The sequence below is a fragment of the Biomphalaria glabrata genome, chromosome 11 (assembly GCF_947242115.1).
Source record: "Biomphalaria glabrata chromosome 11, xgBioGlab47.1, whole genome shotgun sequence".
Taxonomy (NCBI): Eukaryota; Metazoa; Mollusca; class Gastropoda; family Planorbidae; genus Biomphalaria; species Biomphalaria glabrata.
Genome location: NC_074721.1, coordinates 10,971,659 through 10,990,451, shown reverse-complemented (window position 1 = coordinate 10,990,451; position 18,793 = coordinate 10,971,659). Strand labels below are relative to the sequence as shown.

The window sequence follows — 18,793 nt, the reverse complement described above, 5'->3', positions numbered from 1 at the left end:
TTCACTCTGCAGCTGTCTGCTTACTTTTTGGGTTAAGTGTTTAATTTTTATATACTTTTTGTAAACTCTTTCTGCATTAGTTTCTTTAAATTTTCTATATAGGTTTTCCTTCTGTTTACAAAGCTTCTTTAGTCTATTATTAAACCAGCATTTATTTATTTTGTTTGATGTGTATTTAGTTGGTATATGATTTTCTATAATGCTTTTAAGATGGTTTTTAATGAAATTCCAGAGGTCATCGACTGGTTGGTTAATGTCTTTTTCTAATAAGAATGTTTGTTGAAAGTTTAATGCAGCTTGGTGTAGTTGTGTTAGGTTACATTTATTCCAGAGTAAGATTTTTCTTTTGGGTTTTGTATTGGCTACTGCTTTTATCTGACTGTGTATTTTTATGATCTCATGGTCTGATAGACCAGGGATAATATCATAATCAACTACTAATCCAGGTCTGTTGGTTAAGAAGAGATCTAATGTGTTGTTTAATCTAGTTGGCTTTTTAATGATTTGATCTAAACTTAGGTTGTGTAAAGTTTCTATGAAAAGCTCATTTATGTCCTTAAGGTTTTGGTGTTTATCTATGGTTAGTGTTTTCCAATTTATATCAGGTAGGTTGAAATCACCCATAATCCAAAAAACTGCATTTTTATTTGTCTCTTTAAGTGTCGTAATCTGATTACATAGTTCCTGCATGTATTCTAAACTAGAATTTGGTGGTCTGTAAATGCTGCCTATTATTAGGGATGTTGAGGTGGTATTTATTTTACAAAATGTTGATTCTATATTTTTTGAGTTAGGTAAGGTAATTTCTTCTGCTATAAGAGTGTTTTTTATTGCTAAAAGAACTCCTCCATGATTATCAGCCCTATCTTTTCTAAAAATTTCATAATTACTATTGAAAATTTCTGCATTATAAATTTCAGGATGTAGCCAAGTTTCTGTGCCTGCAATTATGTCTGGTTTCTCACATTCTAATAAAATTTCTAAGTCTGCTGTTTTGTTCCTAATGCTTTGAAAATTTATTACTAAGGTTTTCGAAAGACCCTATAACATTATCATTAGCATGCTGTTAAAATGTATTCTAGAACTTGCTCGGAATCTTTACAAATAATGTGTCAATCTTCTGTGGAGAAAGTTAGTTGATAAATACTTTTCGTGTAGTGTGTGAGTACAGTTCTTCTTTAAAGTAGTTTGTTGGGCTGGTGATTAAGACATCACATCGTCTGAGTAGGGCTTCCATTATTTTAACCAGATATAATTTAAGGAAGGCATTGAAGATGGGGTGTACTCATAAGATTCTTGACAAATCCTGCATCGAGCTCGGAGCATTTTTGATGTGCATCACATTATTTCTAAAACTCAATTTTGATAAACGTATAAAGTGTTATACAAGCATAAAGTGTTATACACGCATAAAGTGTTATACAAGCATAAAGTGTTATAAAGCGCAGTGTTTAGGAAAATGTTGTCGCTTCATAAATAACTAATTAACTCCAGTGATACCCCTTTCTCGGCCCTAGAGCGGGGGAGGCCATAAACATTTTCGATAGCGACCTCATGTTCTGCGGGTAGAGGTCTCGAGGGGACGGATAGACCGCGTCACGGTCGGATGTGACCCACTGGCTGAATGTTGGGCATCACGGGTTTAAGCAGAGTTCTGTCTACACTACAGTTTTAAAAAGATGGGAGTCAGTTAAATATATTATTTTATTTGATCATTTTTTTGTCAATCTTTTTCCTCGTTATGTTCACCCCAGATTTTGTTTCAAACAATCAGCTGTGATTTTGTTTCAAACAATCAGTTTTGATTTTGTTTCAAACAATCAGCTGTGATTTTGTTTCAAACAATCAGCTGTGATTTTGTTTCAAACAATCAGTTTTGATTTTGTTTCAAACAATCAGCTGTGATTTTGTTTCAAACAATCAGCTGTGATTTTGTTTCAAACAATCAGTTTTGATTTTGTTTCAAACAATCAGCTGTGATTTTGTTTCAAACAATCAGCTGTGATTTTGTTTCAAACAATCAGTTTTGATTTTGTTTCAAACAATCAGCTGTGATTTTGTTTCAAACAATCAGCTGTGATTTTGTTTCAAACAATCAGTTTTGATTTTGTTTCAAACAATCAGCTGTGATTTTGTTTCAAACATTCAGCTGTGATTTTGTTTCAAACAATCAGCTGTGATTTTGTTTCAAACAATCAGCTGTGATTTTGTTTCAAACAATCAGTTTTGATTTTGTTTCAAACAATCAGCTGTGATTTTGTTTCAAACATTCAGTTTTGATTTTGTTTCAAACAATCAGCTGTGATTTTGTTTCAAACATTCAGCTGTGATTTTGTTTCAAACATTCAGCTGTGATTTTGTTTCAAACATTCAGCTGTGATTTTGTTTCAAACATTCAGCTGTGATTTTGTTACAAACAATCAGCTGTGATTTTGTTTCAAACAATCAGCTGTGATTTTGTTTCAAACAATCAGTTTTGATTTTGTTTCAAACAATCAGCTGTGATTTTGTTTCAAACATTCAGCTGTGATTTTGTTTCAAACAATCAGCTGTGATTTTGTTTCAAACAATCAGCTGTGATTTTGTTTCAAACAATCAGTTTTGATTTTGTTTCAAACAATCAGCTGTGATTTTGTTTCAAACAATCAGTTTTGATTTTGTTTCAAACAATCAGCTGTGATTTTGTTTCAAACATTCAGCTGTGATTTTGTTTCAAACAATCAGCTGTGATTTTGTTTCAAACAATCAGCTGTGATTTTGTTTCAAACAATCAGTTTTGATTTTGTTTCAAACAATCAGCTGTGATTTTGTTTCAAACATTCAGCTGTGATTTTGTTTCAAACATTCAGCTGTGATTTTGTTTCAAACATTCAGCTGTGATTTTGTTACAAACAATCAGCTGTGATTTTGTTTCAATCAGCTGTGATTTTGTTTCAAACAATCAGTTTTGATTTTGTTTCAAACATTCAGCTGTGATTTTGTTTCAAACAATCAGCTGTGATTTTGTTTCAAACAATCAGTTTTGATTTTGTTTCAAACATTCAGCTGTGATTTTGTTTCAAACAATCAGCTGTGATTTTGTTTCAAACAATCAGTTTTGATTTTGTTTCAAACATTCAGCTGTGATTTTGTTTCAAACAATCAGCTGTGATTTTGTTTCAAACAATCAGCTGTGATTTTGTTTCAAACAATCAGCTGTGATTTTGTTTCAAACATTCAGCTGTGATTTTGTTTCAAACATTCAGCTGTGATTTTGTTTCAAACATTCAGCTGTGATTTTGTTACAAACAATCAGCTGTGATTTTGTTTCAAACAATCAGCTGTGATTATCCTCTCCTTTCTTCCCCTCTTTATTATAGCGAGTGAATTGTAGAATAAATCTTGCCACTTATGGGGCAGATCATGTAACGATCATTTTTCTTTGGCCAACGGTTGAAGAGGGTGTCATGTGGCCAGCACAACGACCAGCCGCCTTTACTCCCTCGACCTAAGTAGTTACCCATTAGAAATGGGCGTAGTCATGTGCGTCCCAAAAAAAGTTATCATTCCAATCCCAGTCTTCAAAAAGGCCCCTCGTTTTTCGGAAGCCGAGCGCATTATCACTCGGTCATCACGCCTGCATTGTATAATACGACACTATAGGAGTTGAGCTACAATCGTGCGATGGTCTTCATATGCCTTGTGTGTGTTTCTAAAGCTCCAGTTTTGGAATGGATTCGTTATTACAAGTCTAGGGGAAAACCGACATTCGATAGTTGCTAGATGGCGCCCAGTTTGCTTCGGCGCCCGGCGACGAACAGGGCGCATCAAAGGAGGAGAAGAAAGGAATATAAATCTCGGCCGTTCTCCTGGGAGAAAGTAAGGCCAAAAGGACGGCGGAGGACGATTTGGCAGGATCGGCTTTAGCTTTAATAAGAACATGTAGACATTTACTTGATTATCTCCCGTAAATGTTAACTCGCCGCGTCTTTATATTTTGTGATAAGTATTAGTCATGTCTTTTAACAAAGCGTATATTTACTCACTCCGTCTGTTAGTTTGGGAGTATTCTTGTACATGTTTTTTTTTTTGGCACTTCCTTTTCTCGGATCAAATTGAAATTTTGGTGTATTATTTGTTGTTGAATACATTAGTCAATCAAAAGTCAATCTATTAGTTAATCATTAATGGTAATTAATAAATTCTGCTTTATATAGAAAAGGGGGTACGTGGCAGTTATTAAAATGAATTTCATTATTTTACTAATAAAACAAGGTTACAAAGACAGTTTGTGTGGAAACACAAACTTAAAATCGGCCCCCGAAGTGGTCCACCCAGGCAGGCTTCAATATTTTCAGAAAGAACATCCAAATGAAATTATATCAAAGACAAATAAGAATGGAGAAAAAAGGTTGACAGATCTTGTGTAGTGCCCCAACGGTCCAGCAGATCAGAGGATAGGTGCAAGTGAATGCAAAGTTAGATGTGAACCTGGCCTAACTAGTTCCCCTTTTAGACCCTGTGGTCTATAGGGCAGATGATGTAAAGCTCATCTGTTTTTGTGGCCTACGGTTAACGAGGGTGTCATGTAGCCAGCACAACGACCAACCGCCTTTACTTTTCCCCAACTAATGTCAGGTACCCATTAGAGCTGGGTGGACTCAAGGATTCCGAAGTTGAAAATCCCAGTCTTCACCAGGATTCGAACCCGGGACCCCCGGTTCGGAAGCCAAGCGCTTTACCGCTCAGCTACCGCGCCTCTCATGGGCTTACTGAAGTCTTAAAATTATGTAATTGTTTTGAAAAGGCTCAATCTCTTATTCGAATCCTCAAAAAAAAAAAACAAAAAAAAAAACATTTCCGCTTTAAAAAAAAAATTTCACGAATATGAACTTTACAAGGTTACTATTCGTTTTAAATTAGGTTTAACTTATAATGCATACTAATTAGCTTTTTCTCTTTAAAAAACTGCTTGCATAATTGATTTTAAAATTAGATTTTTCGCTTTCAGAAAAAAAAAGTAGCCGTTGCATCAGAACTTTGAATGGTCAAAAATATTGTGATGTCGGATTTTCAATATCTTTTCTAGTTTACGAGATCTAAACGGGACGGACGGACAGACAGACGAACAGACATTTCACACAAAACTAATAGCGTCTTTTCCCCTTTCGGGGGCCGTGGAAAACAAAAGTTTCACTGACTTGAAGCCTTTGCCTTCGTACTATAGGCCTAGCTGTAATTCTTTACGTCATTCTGCTATTTTAATGGTTCATATGTCTTATACTTATTCGGTGTACAGTTGTTGTTTTTTCGCTGTCCTGAAAATTCATAATAACTTCGTGTTCTACCAGACTCAGAATGGTGGCGTAACTTTTCTTGTTTTGTACTAAACTTTACGCAACTTAAATCATCGCCTATCCCATAATTCGTTGTGCAGCACACCCCTAACAAAGTCTTATTAATAATCTATCTCCGCGCTTATGTAGTCATCAGCTGACCAGCTCAACTTGCACCTTACCCCTCGTCATTTGATTTTGTTCCCCCCCCCCTTTTTTTTTTCCCCTCGCCTGTTAGACATAGCCGTGTTAGGATAGGTCATCGTACAATCGATGGGGCGGCCAGGCCCTGTGGCGTGCTTAGTTTCGCAACTGACTCACGCTCGTGGCGATCATTGGCTCCGGTGACTAATTCTCTGGGCACATCCAGACACTGACCATATCGATGGCCAATACAATCGAGATAAAATGTCAACACGCCCGAACTCTGCACTTACTTGACATCATGAACATATTGTTTTGGTAGATCTCTGTATAGCATAGACAAACACACCTATACCATACCACCCATGTCCAAGAAGAAAGGAAAATCATTCAATAGATATACATTTATTTAGAGATACGATTCTTTGAGAGATACATTTATTTTTAAAAAGCTTATATCAAGTTATCAACTCACTCTGTTTGTCTCTGTATGGTAAAAAGTTTGTACACGTTATTTCTCCCACACCCATTCTCGGATGAAGTTGAAACTTTGCATAATTATTCATTGGCTTAGACAATTAATCAGTCAATAAAAAAAAACAATTAGTCAATAAATTATTATTAATTAGTTATTAAGGAAAATGACTTCTACATTGTAGAGTGCTGTAGTTGTAAGTGCGGAGTTCTTCCACCTAGATAAGATCAGATTTTCTTTTTTAAATAGGATTAACAAAATATTTTGCTGGTTAAAACTACATTCTTTTTTAAACAGACATTCTTTTTTAGACAGACATTCTTTTTTAAACAGACATTCTTTTTTAAACAGATATTCTTTTTTAAACAGACATTCTTTTTTAGACAGACATTCTTTTTTAAACAGACATTCTTTTTTAAACAGACATTCTTTTTTAAACAGACATTCTTTTTTAAACAGACATTCTTTTTTAAACAGACATTCTTTTTTAAACAGACATTCTTTTTTAAACAGACATTCTTTTTTAAACAGATATTCTTTTTTAAACAGACATTCTTTTTTAAACAGACATTCTTTTTTAGACAGACATTCTTTTTTAAACAGATATTCTTTTTTAAACAGATATTCTTTTTTAAACAGACATTCTTTTTTAAACAGACATTCTTTTTTAAACAGACATTCTTTTTTAAACAGATATTCTTTTTTAAACAGATATTCTTTTTTAAACAGACATTTTTTTTTAAACAGACATTCTTTTTTAAACAGATATTCTTTTTTAAACAGATATTCTTTTTTAAACAGATATTCTTTTTTTAGATTCACTTTCTGGGGGAGTAAGACTTGGGTGGGTTTTTGTGTGGACCAAAGTTACGATGGTAACAGCTTAAAAAAGAAAATGTTATAAAACAATTCTTCTTCGGAAGTCTTTTCTATACAGTATTTTATTTAGCCATTGGATTCCATTTATTGCTATGAAGGCTTTATCTGAGCAGATTTTCATTTGAAGAATCAGGTTTGGGTTTAGTTCATGGTTTTGATTTGGACTTTGGTTAGGTTCATGCTCAGTGTTGGATTTATTGCTCGCCTTACTTTTTGTTCAGGAAGTGTGTCAATCTCTTCATTCTGTGTTTGGTTTAGCTAATAATTGTCTTTTGACTCTGCGTTGTATTTTTTTTAAATTTTAGAATGACATTCACGTGTCCCTTAGTCGGCTGAACTGTTGGGGCACCACACAGGATCTTTTTACCGTCTTTCTCCATTTCTCTCTTTGGCCTTGTTTAGAATTTCTTTCAATGGCAGGCCCGTCCATTCTTTTAAGTTGGCTTTCCATCGCTTTCTCTGTCCGCCTCTGCTTCTTTTTCCTGTTACTTTTCGCTGAAGGAAGGTCTTTGCGAGCCCCAAGGACCTTGTGATATGGCCATAGAGCTTATGTTTACATTCTTTGAGAGTGGTTAGCAGGTCACTGTAGGGTCCAATTACTGTATTAATATTTGCTTCTATTCTTCATTTGTGATGCAAACTATGTATATTTATACATGGAGTATGTATCTATGTGCCGCATTGAAATCAAAACCATTTGTCTAATCTTCATAAAATTTGCCACGAATGTTCCTTATATCATGGCGGAGACAGTAGTGTATGTTGAATGTTCCTTATATCATGGCGGAGACAGTAGTGTATGTTGAATGTTCCTTATATCATGGCGGAGACAGTAGTGTATGTTGAATGTTCCTTATATCATGGCGGAGACAGTAGTGTATGTTGAATGTTCCTTATATCATGGCGAAGACAGTAGTGTGTGTTGAACGTTCCTTATATCATGGCGGAGACAGTAGTGTATGTTGAATGTTCCTTCCACAACCGGAAGCCTTAAAAGAAAAAAAAAAGAAAAAAAAAACTAAATTTATCTCTATTAAAGAATGAAACTTGTTAACAAAACCAGCGTTCACATTATTTATACTTGATATGAAAATGTCGGCTAAACAGGTTAACCCATTTTCACACTCTACTTTCATTTTCGTGGCAACACAATAAAGTATTAAGGGGAACTTCGCCATTTTTGACTCAAGATTTAAGATCAGTTATACCCAAACTAAGACCTGCGGGTCATACATATTATTATATTATATTATATACTTGTATACTACTATAGGTCGTAAGGTCTGAAAGGGCTACTGTAATTACATCTACAATATATGTATACACATTTGACATCATTACACGTGTATTTGTCTTCGTAGTGTAAAAAGGAAAAAAAAAGAAGGGAAGCTACTCCTAACTATATATAATTTCGTAATTTTCCCCTTCTTCAGGTTCTTGGACTACTCTGTTCCATTAATCAGACTTACCCCCTCCCCTTCCTCTTCCCAGCCCTTCCTGTAAAATCACCTTGCTTCTAACTATCATGTGTAGAAGAGCGTAGTCTTGAAGGCGGCGACACTCACACGGCGACAGACACACACACCCGCGCACACATACACACAACAACGACAGTCTGACTCACTACCTCTGGACCTGAGCTTATCCTTCAACTACTAGCCAGCGTTTATTGCAAAGCTTAGATGTCAGAGGTGGAGAAAGGGAGCCGGGGAAGGAAAGGGGCCGTCTCTAGACCCGGTCGATCGTTTTCGTTAGGCTGCCGTCGTCTGTGGTGACAATGAAGTCGTTACCACACAGGCGTTGCTGCTGCTGTTGCGCAGATAACATCGATAGTACAACCGCTTGTTGGGATCATCACTACTTTTTTTTTACTCGATTATTTCCCTTCGCAACCTTGATCCATTTCTATCTTTAACGAGAGACAAAGGGAATGTGACGTTCAAGAAGGAAGACTTCACCGAGGGCAGGCCGATGCTGGTTTTTTTCCCCTTCTTCTTTGCGTTTGGTATTAATGGGACTTCGTTTTGATCATAAAACTTTATTTATTCATTTATAAGTTTGGCTTATTGAACTCAAGTATTAGGAGCCATGACTATCTTGTGAGTAGTTTATGTTGTGATAGTGTTTGTACGGTGTAACGTTCTGTTAGCATTGAAAGTCGTCACTAAAGCAATATCACGACCACATCTACATCGGTATTTTTTTTTCTGTGTGTAAAATAATACCTCATAGATCTAATTTGTTTAGAAACTGTACCCATTACGGTACTACTAAACATCTAAAGTTTGTCTGAATATTTATTTCCGCTAGAAGGCCTATATCTGATTAATTTTTCCTTTTAATATGTCTTAATTATTTAGCTTTTTAATTGGCACCTACAGTCCATTTCTCTCACCTGAATACACAACCTCTGCTTTTTTTTATACCCCCCCCCCTTTTCCATTAGATTAGACAAGTTAAAATTGCACTTCACTGTTTCAGAAATTTGAATGCGTTATTGTCAAAGATACATGTTTCGATATACAACAATACATTGGAAATATTTGACCACGTGACGACACAATTGGTCTGAATAAACTGGGTGTGAATGTACGGATGCACATGGTAACACTATATTCTCAACGGTATCTCATTCCCCGGCTAAGTAGCCTATCTATTGATACATCTTTTTTTCTTCAAAAAAAAAAAAGCTCTATATCAGCCACTCCTCTGACGTAAGGGAAAAATCTTTCCGGTAGCTAGTTAGTCAAGTCCACCAAATCCCATTCATAAAATCTCCCTTTTCCGTTTCTAATTAATGAAATGAGCATATTTTACTATTCTAGCTTTGTGGATGTACACATGATCTGTACAATATATATAATATTGTGCGTGGAGCATACAACATTATTTATAGTCATCAGCACCCCCCCCCCCGCCACTCTTCCCCTCTTCATAAAATTTTACGAAAGAAAAAAAAATATGGGGTGGGGGGGGGGCTGAAGTTATGCCGGAAACTTTGTTTTATCATAAAGCGTCTTAAACTTGCGTGGGTGGGTGTGTCTTGCGCCTTAAAGTGTGAGTAGTTTTCTTTTTTTTTTTTTTTTTTTATCAATTTGAAGGAGGCTGTATGGGAAGGAAAAGTGGGGGGGGGGGGAGGAGGAAGGAAGAGGAAGGAGCGGCTTTGAGATGGGAGTAGCGGGGAGTTTACAAGAGAGTTCTGACTCCGTGTCAACCAGCTATGGTACGTTTCCGTTGGGGGGGGGGGGGGAGGAGACTGGTGTGTTGCACTTTCTATTTCTCTATTTTGGTTTTGAAATGTAAGGGAAATAATTTTGAAGGGAGAGAATACAAAACGACGTGTAATTATGGTACGTTGAGCGCTACTAAATTGATACATTTACACACACGCACTCGTGTATATACCTATACAAACCCCTGCATCACATATAAACACACGCATCCAGACAGTGCCTACTGACATTCATATTGACATGTTTATCTCCCTTATTTCTCACTGAACGTCTAGGTTCTTACATTTATACTCCCCGACCACGACAAATAAAACCTTATCCCTTCAAAATAAGTCACATCATAACTTTAGTGTACAATCTCTATGCTGATATAGATTCTTTATCAAGAGGTGAATCAGAATTTTCGTAGTTTGCAGCAGTTGGATGACCTTGTAGAACGGACCGGAGGATTTGAGCATATTTTTATATATATACACACATAAGATGAAACTAATTTCTTTCAAAGGAACTTTTGTCGGTCGTCTAAGTCCTACAACGGCCAGTTTGTACGTCTGGTCGTAAGTCCCACAACGGCCAGTTTGTACGTCTCGTCGTAAGTCCCACAACGGCCAGTTTGTACGTCTCATCGCGGGCTGGAATTTGTCGTCTTTTGGTTCTGAGCCCAACTCTGGCATCGCATTCTCGGTCACATCTATCGCTCATATACGCGGCGTGTTTAATGTGCTATTCATTCTCCGCCTGAAATGACATGGCTAATCATTTCCAATCGCACATTTTTAATTGATTTTTGTAATCATTAATCCTAGCTAGAGTGGCCACCACACGTCATAGATTAGTAAAAACACGGAATTTCTTCGATTGTATGTTTAACGAAATCTTCCTTAGTATTAAGCCATTGTCTTTCCTGTAAGGCGTGCGACATAAGGGATGTGTGTTTAAATGTACAGCATTTGTAGCAAAGTCCAGTTGAAAAAGCCGACCGGTCAAGTGGTCAGTTATGTCATGCGTATGGAATACTTACTTTGTGTGTTAAGTGTTCTTCGTGTAGTGTGTGTTGAAATAGAAAATCATGTCAAATGCGTTTCTCAATTTGTGTGTGTGTGAAAGTGTGCGTAGAACATTATACTGTAACTTTGTTTGTTTCTTAGTAGCAGTAGTCACTGGTTGGTTAGTGAAATTAGTTGTCAGATCAAAGATGTCATTACCAGATCAATATCTAGTGCAAACATTTCTAATTTGTAGTTCCATCTACATATTTCCCTCAATGGATTAAGATATGGTGAAATACATATACTCAAACGTTGGTCATTATGCTCATATAGCATGGTAAATTCCCTGCCCCATAAACTGTGAAAGTTACATTTTATTGTACTTGGCAGCGATTCTCAAACTTTTCATAAATTACCGTTTCCATTTTATACAAAGCTGTAACAAACAACACTCACACACAGAGATATCAAAAGTTTCGTCCGATACTTACAAAATGTACGTAACACAGCCCGAGTTGTCGACCTTGGTGAGAAGCTAATGCCCTTTGCACATTTTGGCCTTGGAGTGGGGTTAAGGAGGGTTTAATTAATGAAATTATCATAATGCATCAACTTTGACATATTGCATTTCTTATTAATCTTCGGACTCGAAGACATGCCTTATTATTATTATTTGGTGTGAGCTTTCTTTGGGTACTGCACGCAGGAGGCTTTGCTGTTTACATTTTAATGTCTCCTTAAATAAATATTTGCAATAACAGTTACTAGATTCTTTTCCCAAGATGGCGACACATTTGGCTCTCCCCTTTCCCCCTCAAAGTTTCTGGTATCTGGCAAAGGCAGCACATGACATATTCACTACCTACAGAGATGGCGTTTGTTTAAATCGAGTCCGGGGTGGGGGGGGGGGAGAGGGGCTCGGTATCGGAGCGGGACTCTCTTTTTTTTAAAAAGTTCTTTATCTTTTCTGGCTCACGAGTAGCTAAATTTAACTTTTGGGGGTGAGTTTTGACGTTCCTCTGTGGTCTTGGCCCATATCTTCTTGCGTCACTCACTGCTTGGCAGGGAATTCGTTTTCTTATCATGAAACAAGGTCCACATTTCCAGACGTCTCTTTTTGAACGAGATTAACACGAGATGGTTGTCTTTGTTCTGTTTCTAAATGTTTCAATAAACTTGGTTTTATTTGGTTTTATTTTAGTGTGCATCGTGATGCTGGGAATATACTTTCTTTTTGTCTAAACTTTGACGACTTTACCTTAATCATCTCTACACCTAGAGGAATCTGAAGACATGTGGCGGTTGCATCGGGAAATTTAGTGTGTATACTGCCACCAGCATTATTTTAAAAATGCTTATATCAATTCACTCCGTCTGTCTGCCTGTCTGTCTGTCTGTCAATCAAAAAGTGTGAACACGTTATTTTTCCCACACCCTTTCTCGGATCAAATTGAAACTTCATTATTCATAGATAAGAATCAATAGAAAAGAGTAACCAATTAGCTAATTAATTATTGGTAATACTAATTAATTAATTCGTTTGATATCAAATAAGGGAAACAACTTGCACATTATTGATATAGTTTTAAGGGCGGAGCTCGTCCCCTTTAAATAAGCTTTTGTTTTAAAAGAAAAGGATTTTTGATATTTTGCTTGTTTGATGCCATCTGTGAGGCATGAATCCAATTATGATGGGTCGTCCCTGACAGCTAGTGCAACTTACCGATGTAGACGTAGTATATTTTAATGTCAAACTGAACTAAATAGAACTTGAATGTAACTTTATGAACAGTTTACACTGATTCAACTTGAAATGAGATCTAGTAGTAACACTGATGAAATGATGAAAACAAACTCACTACAAACACACTTCTTTGCTGTCTCACATCTCTGGTTAGTCTCCACTTCAAATTTCAGTTTAGTCCTTTTATTTCTCTTGAATTACTCCAGACCACCTCATCAGAAACTTTCCAACCTACACAACCAAAGCCATCCGCTCGCCTTTCCTCATGCTTACAACATAAAGGTGCTTACACCATAAAGAAGTGCATACACAAATGAAGATACTTTTCTTCTGTCATTTAGAGTTTTTTTTTTTTTACGGGCGTTTCTAGATACTAGACATCAATTCAGGATGTTATTCCACATATCTTAAATTTTTTTTTTAACTTTTTTCCTTTTGGCAAGAATGTTCTGTTTAGTGTTGTTAGCCCGTGTCTGAGACGTTTAAATTAAGGTTTGCTCATTTCCTTTTTTTTTGTCTGTTTGAAAGTTTTTGTTTTGTTTTTTGATGTTTAGAGAGAGAGTGGTCCTTGAGGGACTGCGGGAACGACATGGCCTCAAATCCTTTGAGACTTTGATATAGCTTGAATAGATGTTCTTAGCTATAACCTGCTGTCCAGCTTGAGAAGAGTTGATGCTCTTTGCTTGCATTTAAACAACTCTCTCCATTGATCTTGGGCTTCAAATAACCCAACAACTTGAGTAAACAAATATACAAGATTAGGAATATTGAAACTAAACTAAATGCTGATTATAATCTTAGATAGTCACAGACCGTCGTCTTTATCTCACCGCGACGCCTTTCCTGCACATACGAAAGGATAAAAGACGCCACAGCTTAGATGAAAAGTAAAATACACACGCTCATGCAGAGACACCTACCCCCCCCCCTCCCAAACACACATCAAAAAAAAAAAAAGCAGTCAGCTTTACCTAACATTGATAAATGCCTCCGTTAATAAAAGTTGATGAAGTATTACAGCCATTAGTCGTAAAATTTTAAGACCCAGCCGGACGAAAGACAGCAGAACAACATAAAACACTAAAAGCACGAGCTGCTCATTCAAAACTTAACTCTTTCTCTCCTAACTGACGATACCAACGTTGATTCCACCAGAATGTGGTAAATAATTACGGAGAGAAAGAGTTAATGTCTTTTTAATAAAAAAACTCAATGTCTTGTTAATGGCGCTAGCGAAAGACATCTTAACCCATTTATAATTCCTTGAAGCTACTAGCATTTACAAGCATGAAACAGATGATGCCTGCTTAAGCAAGTAAAACTAAAGTCTCTACGTAGCTTGAAGCTTCAACAGGAACTACTTTAGTAAAAACACGGACATCCGTAGAACGTGATAATCTCTTTATAGATTTGATGTCGGTTTGGTAGATGTAAATTATAACACAATATAAGCACATTACATCCTGAATAGGGGGAAGTCTATCGTTCTGATAATTCCAACTATTCATTTTGCAGTATTGGATTTTAGACATGGTTAGTTTTGAAGTTAAATGCTTTTTACAATTTATTTTTTAAAGTTTTTTTTTATTCGGATTCCTGTAAAAAAATATAGATCTGAACCCTTGCCCTTTAAAAAAATATAGATCTGAACCCTTGCCCTTTAAAAAAATATAGATCTGAACCCTTGCCCTTTAAAAAAAAATATGCCTTTAATAAAAAAAACAACAAAAAACCTCATCAAATAAAACGAAAACTTTCTGGTTTCCATATCGTTTCACTTCGACATGTTTGTCTACACATTTGTTATTGCCCTTTGAAAATGTAAGCTTTGAATTGAAACCAGAAACGTTCCTAACTATTCTGAGATTTTCTTTCTGTCCAGGCAGCGCACTCGGCACCAGCCCCCCCCCCCCGTCTCCTCACGGTTTTCTTTCTGTAAATTCCTCTCCTTTCAAAACTCTTTATTTACCTTTTTGGTCGCCCAGATGATAGACGTGGGGCGAACGAAACTGACCCGGCAGGTACGATAACTCTTATGTGCCACGAACGTAAAACCTAGAAAAAAGTTACACAAGAATAGACTACTCACGTGAGCACCTGTTGGTGTATGTGAGGCTAGCGTAGGTTGCATGTGTGAGCGAAAGGGTAGGGGAGGTCTTGGGGGGAGGGTGGATATACGTTTTGATGACGTCAATCTTTACTTGGTATTTGTTTCTTAGCGTTCTTGTGGTGGGTTAGATGAGGACGCTGGCGAGTTCCTGCAGAGAGCTAACTTTAAACATTACCTGTGCCCCGACGCACGTGGACTGTAAATGGTACGAGATAGCTAACGACAGTGGTGGTCAAATAACTGCGAGAAGAAATATAGGTCCTCTGAATGAAACAAATAAGAGCCTGGCTTTCATACCTAAACTATTATAAGAACACACATTCGGGGCATTGAAGCTAAATTTTCATTTTAAATCAAAATTCATTAAAACAGGGATTAATGTTACCCTTTGCAGATCAATAGTCTTTAAATAGACGTTATGGGCTGACGGAATTACTGTATCACATGAAAGATAAGGAGAAAGAATTTGATGAATAGTGAATGCTGTCATTTCTAAATTGCTTATTTGTGATATACTATGAAGTAAATATTTCTACAAAGACTGTACTTTCACTAAAGGGAAATCAGGGTGATTTTTTTTTTTAAATTCCCAACCATTATGTCGATGTCTTCGTAGTTTCCACGGTGTTGACCATGATCGCATTTCTGCATTGTAAACATTAGACCAGTGCTACTTATAATATCATACTAGAGGTATACCCCGTTTTAATTCGCGGCCTTTTAATTTCAAATGACCTCACTAAATTGTAAACAGGGCCGGCCTTAGTCGATTTTACCGATTGCCAAAATTGGGCCCCGCACCTGGCAGGAGCCCCGCAATTTTAAATTTCAGTCATGTCTTTTGTAACAGGCTAAGATGTAGGACTTGAAGGGTTAACATATTTAGTGTATCGTACGATTGACGTAGCTTTAATTAAGTTTTAGGTGCTTCTGTTGTATATTAAATGCTTATATCAAGCCACCGGAAATACTGCATTCCTCATTGATCTTCGGACTCGAAGACAAGCCTTATTATATCAAGATCTAATTATTACTAATAGTTATTGTAAAAAAAATAAAGAGGGCCTCGCAAACATTAATTAATTGGGCCCAGCAATTCGTAAGGCCGGCTGTGATTGTAAAGATTATTTTCACATAGAATCACCTACGATTTATAATTATTATTTTTATGAGTACACGAGCATTGTAAACTTTGTTATCGATTTCATATTTCTGTGTATAATAATTGTGACATTGACGCTCTTTAAATGAGAAATTTAAGTTGAAAATGTGGTCCGATGTTCACAGACTTGTAAAATATTTTTTACAGCCTAATTATACATTTTTTTGTTAGTTTATTATTCAAATTGCATTCCATTCTAAACACTCACTTACAAGTATGTGAAATTCTATGCTGCGACCAAGTTGTCATCACGTAAAAGGCACACAAAGCTTTTGTTTTGTTTATTATGTTGACAACATTCACTACACATGTAAATCAGAATTCTAAGAATAAATAATAAAGATGCAAGACAACTTTCTCTCTTTATAAAATAGTTGAATAATGACACTGACTCTGTAAATCTACATCATTGATTTAGAAAACCTAATCTTAGCGATTGTTCTGTCTCAATGTTTTTTGTCCATATGACATTGCTTAAAGTCTCTAAAGCCAAATATTTTATAGAGTTAGCAAATTGTGATGTGATAACTGTGGAGGCTCATTACTTGCTATAGCAGATGCTAGCCTCTCTTGCTGAGCAATATAAAATAGATCAGTTCAGTCCAGAATTTACCCTTCCAGTAAACTCGCATAGTTTAACCACGACTGCAATTTCTATTATAATATCATTACTATCAACTAGTATTAAACCAATGTCCTAGTCCTTATGGGTGTGTCCTACTCAGTGTATTTCTTCTCTGCAGGATGGCCCTACACCTGGGGACACTCCAGATCTTCGAGAACAATGTCGGGGTTAGCGACGCTGTCCTGCTGGACCCCATGACGGAGGAGGCCTTCATTGACAACCTGGAGAAGAGGTTTCAGCACCAGCAGATTTACGTAAGTCTAAGTCACTGTATTGATTTTCAGTTTTACAAGAAACTATTTTTTTTTATTAGCTGACTAGGTTGTTATTTACAGCGTCCGAAAGTTCGCCCTCTGTGGGATGGCTTTATGCAATGCCGTTGTCACCGGAAACTAAACTTTCGAAACCTTACAACGCTTGGGGATTTGCCTCTTCTGGCAGGCCTACTTTCTTGACCTTTTTAAGTCATATCCAGACTCCGACATACTATAAGCGCTGTGAAACCCTGGACTAAATACAACACCTATCGCTTGTCCTTTAAAACTGCAGCAAGAAGGATATAGTCTCAGTTAGATCTACCACTATAGACCTTGTAGGTGTTTCATTGGCCACCGCAGAGATATCGAGAGTATTCAAGATCCCAGCATTGATCCACGCCGAGAAAAAGGGTGCTGATATAGCCGCCAGCAGCGAAGTAGACCATTACGAAAGCACTAAAATAGTGCTACTTTTCTCTATACATGTTCTCATAGTGCACTCTGGGCTACAACTAGAGCTTGGTCTGTTTGCCAACGTTATAAGTCCAGTTTTTTTGTTTATAAAAAAGAACGTATGTTATATAATAATAAAAACGAAACAAATATTCCAACAAGAATGTCATCCTTTAGTTTTATTAGTCGTATTAACCGAAGCAACAAAATGCAGCGGAACAGACTCCTTAGCATATACAGTTACCTCATGAATGTTCTTTTTCGAGGATATGTATATACATTTGGATCATGCCTGATCATGCTGTATGCGCGCTGGATTGTCCTTCGGACTTGTCGATGGTCCCGGGTTCATACCCTGCCCGCTGCCATACCCCGTCGTCCTGCGGGAGATTTTCAATAGGAAGTAAATTATCTTCAACTCTGAAGGAGCATCCGAAATATGTACAATATTTTACAAAACAAGCATTTCTCATGGAAATTTTGACTCTTATATTAAATCTCTCCATGCTTCATACTTTTTCAAGAGGCCCGAAAACCCATTTAGAAGACTGCTTGTTGCCTGATCTGAAAACCACTGCGAAGTTTCTCCTTTATATAGAATCGGTTATCTAAGCCCTCCAACTTGATAATAAGAACGACAAAGAAAGAAGAGAGTCTGGTTTAAGAGTAAAGCGTTTATAAAGACCCTGCAGAATGATACAATTTCTAAACCTTTAATGCTATTTTGATACTCGTAGCAGCTTGAGTTGTTAACAAAATAATCATATTAGTCACTAGTAACACATGTATAGTATGTTATGTTGTGTAGTATATCTCAGATATAATGTAGACGCAAAAACAAAGTTTAAAAAACAAAACAGGCCTCTGACATTCGTGTTTATTTTAAACTGATTAAATCTATCGTTAAAAATGTTCAACTGTTTAATTAAGTTTCCCTCCTTTGTTTATCGATTGAATGACTCCCACGAGAAATTATGTCCACGGTTTAGCAGATTGCAATTTATTTTCTTTTTGAAAGTCATAGAAAAAGATTGAAAATACCGCTTGGACAAAGATAAATAAGTCTTTCCGCTTCTACGGAATAGGTTGACATTGATTAGCCCTGAGCAGTTGGCATTTCTGAGTTATTGACATTTGTCATCCTGACACTGCAAGATGCCAGGAAACTCTGTGAACGAATTTCGCCACAGGCTTAAACACAGAGGGTTCTCAATCGAAGAGCTCGCGAAAACGCTAAGTGGATCTCAAAGTGTTGCAAAGCAGAAGCAGGCTAGAGTTAAGAAAGGCTGAAAAAAGAAGTGCCAGAACTTAAGAGGAGTTGAGAGTGTGTCTGTTTCATGTATGGTCAGGGAAAGGAGGGTCGTGGGTGGGTTTTCTAGGTTCTAGTAACGGGCGACGTCAGTAATG

General features: G+C 36.7%; 1 protein-coding gene across 11 annotated transcripts in view; it reads left to right on the top strand.

Annotated features, from left to right (window-relative positions):
* Positions 1 to 18,793, top strand: part of LOC106056704 (unconventional myosin-Ia-like) — a 111,007-nt gene that overhangs the window by 50,249 nt on the left and 41,965 nt on the right. For 5 of the 11 annotated variants that reach the window (XM_056004203.1, XM_056004200.1, XM_056004204.1 and 2 more), the window contains exon 3: positions 16,795 to 16,930. In XM_056004203.1, coding sequence (XP_055860178.1) covers positions 16,796 to 16,930 — 135 coding nt within the window. In that variant the 5' untranslated portion in view covers position 16,795. Of the gene's footprint in view, positions 1 to 8,724; positions 8,913 to 16,794; positions 16,931 to 18,793 lie in introns of those variants that run through there. The other 6 variants (XM_056004208.1, XM_056004199.1, XM_056004205.1 and 3 more) reach the window with 3 other exon arrangements.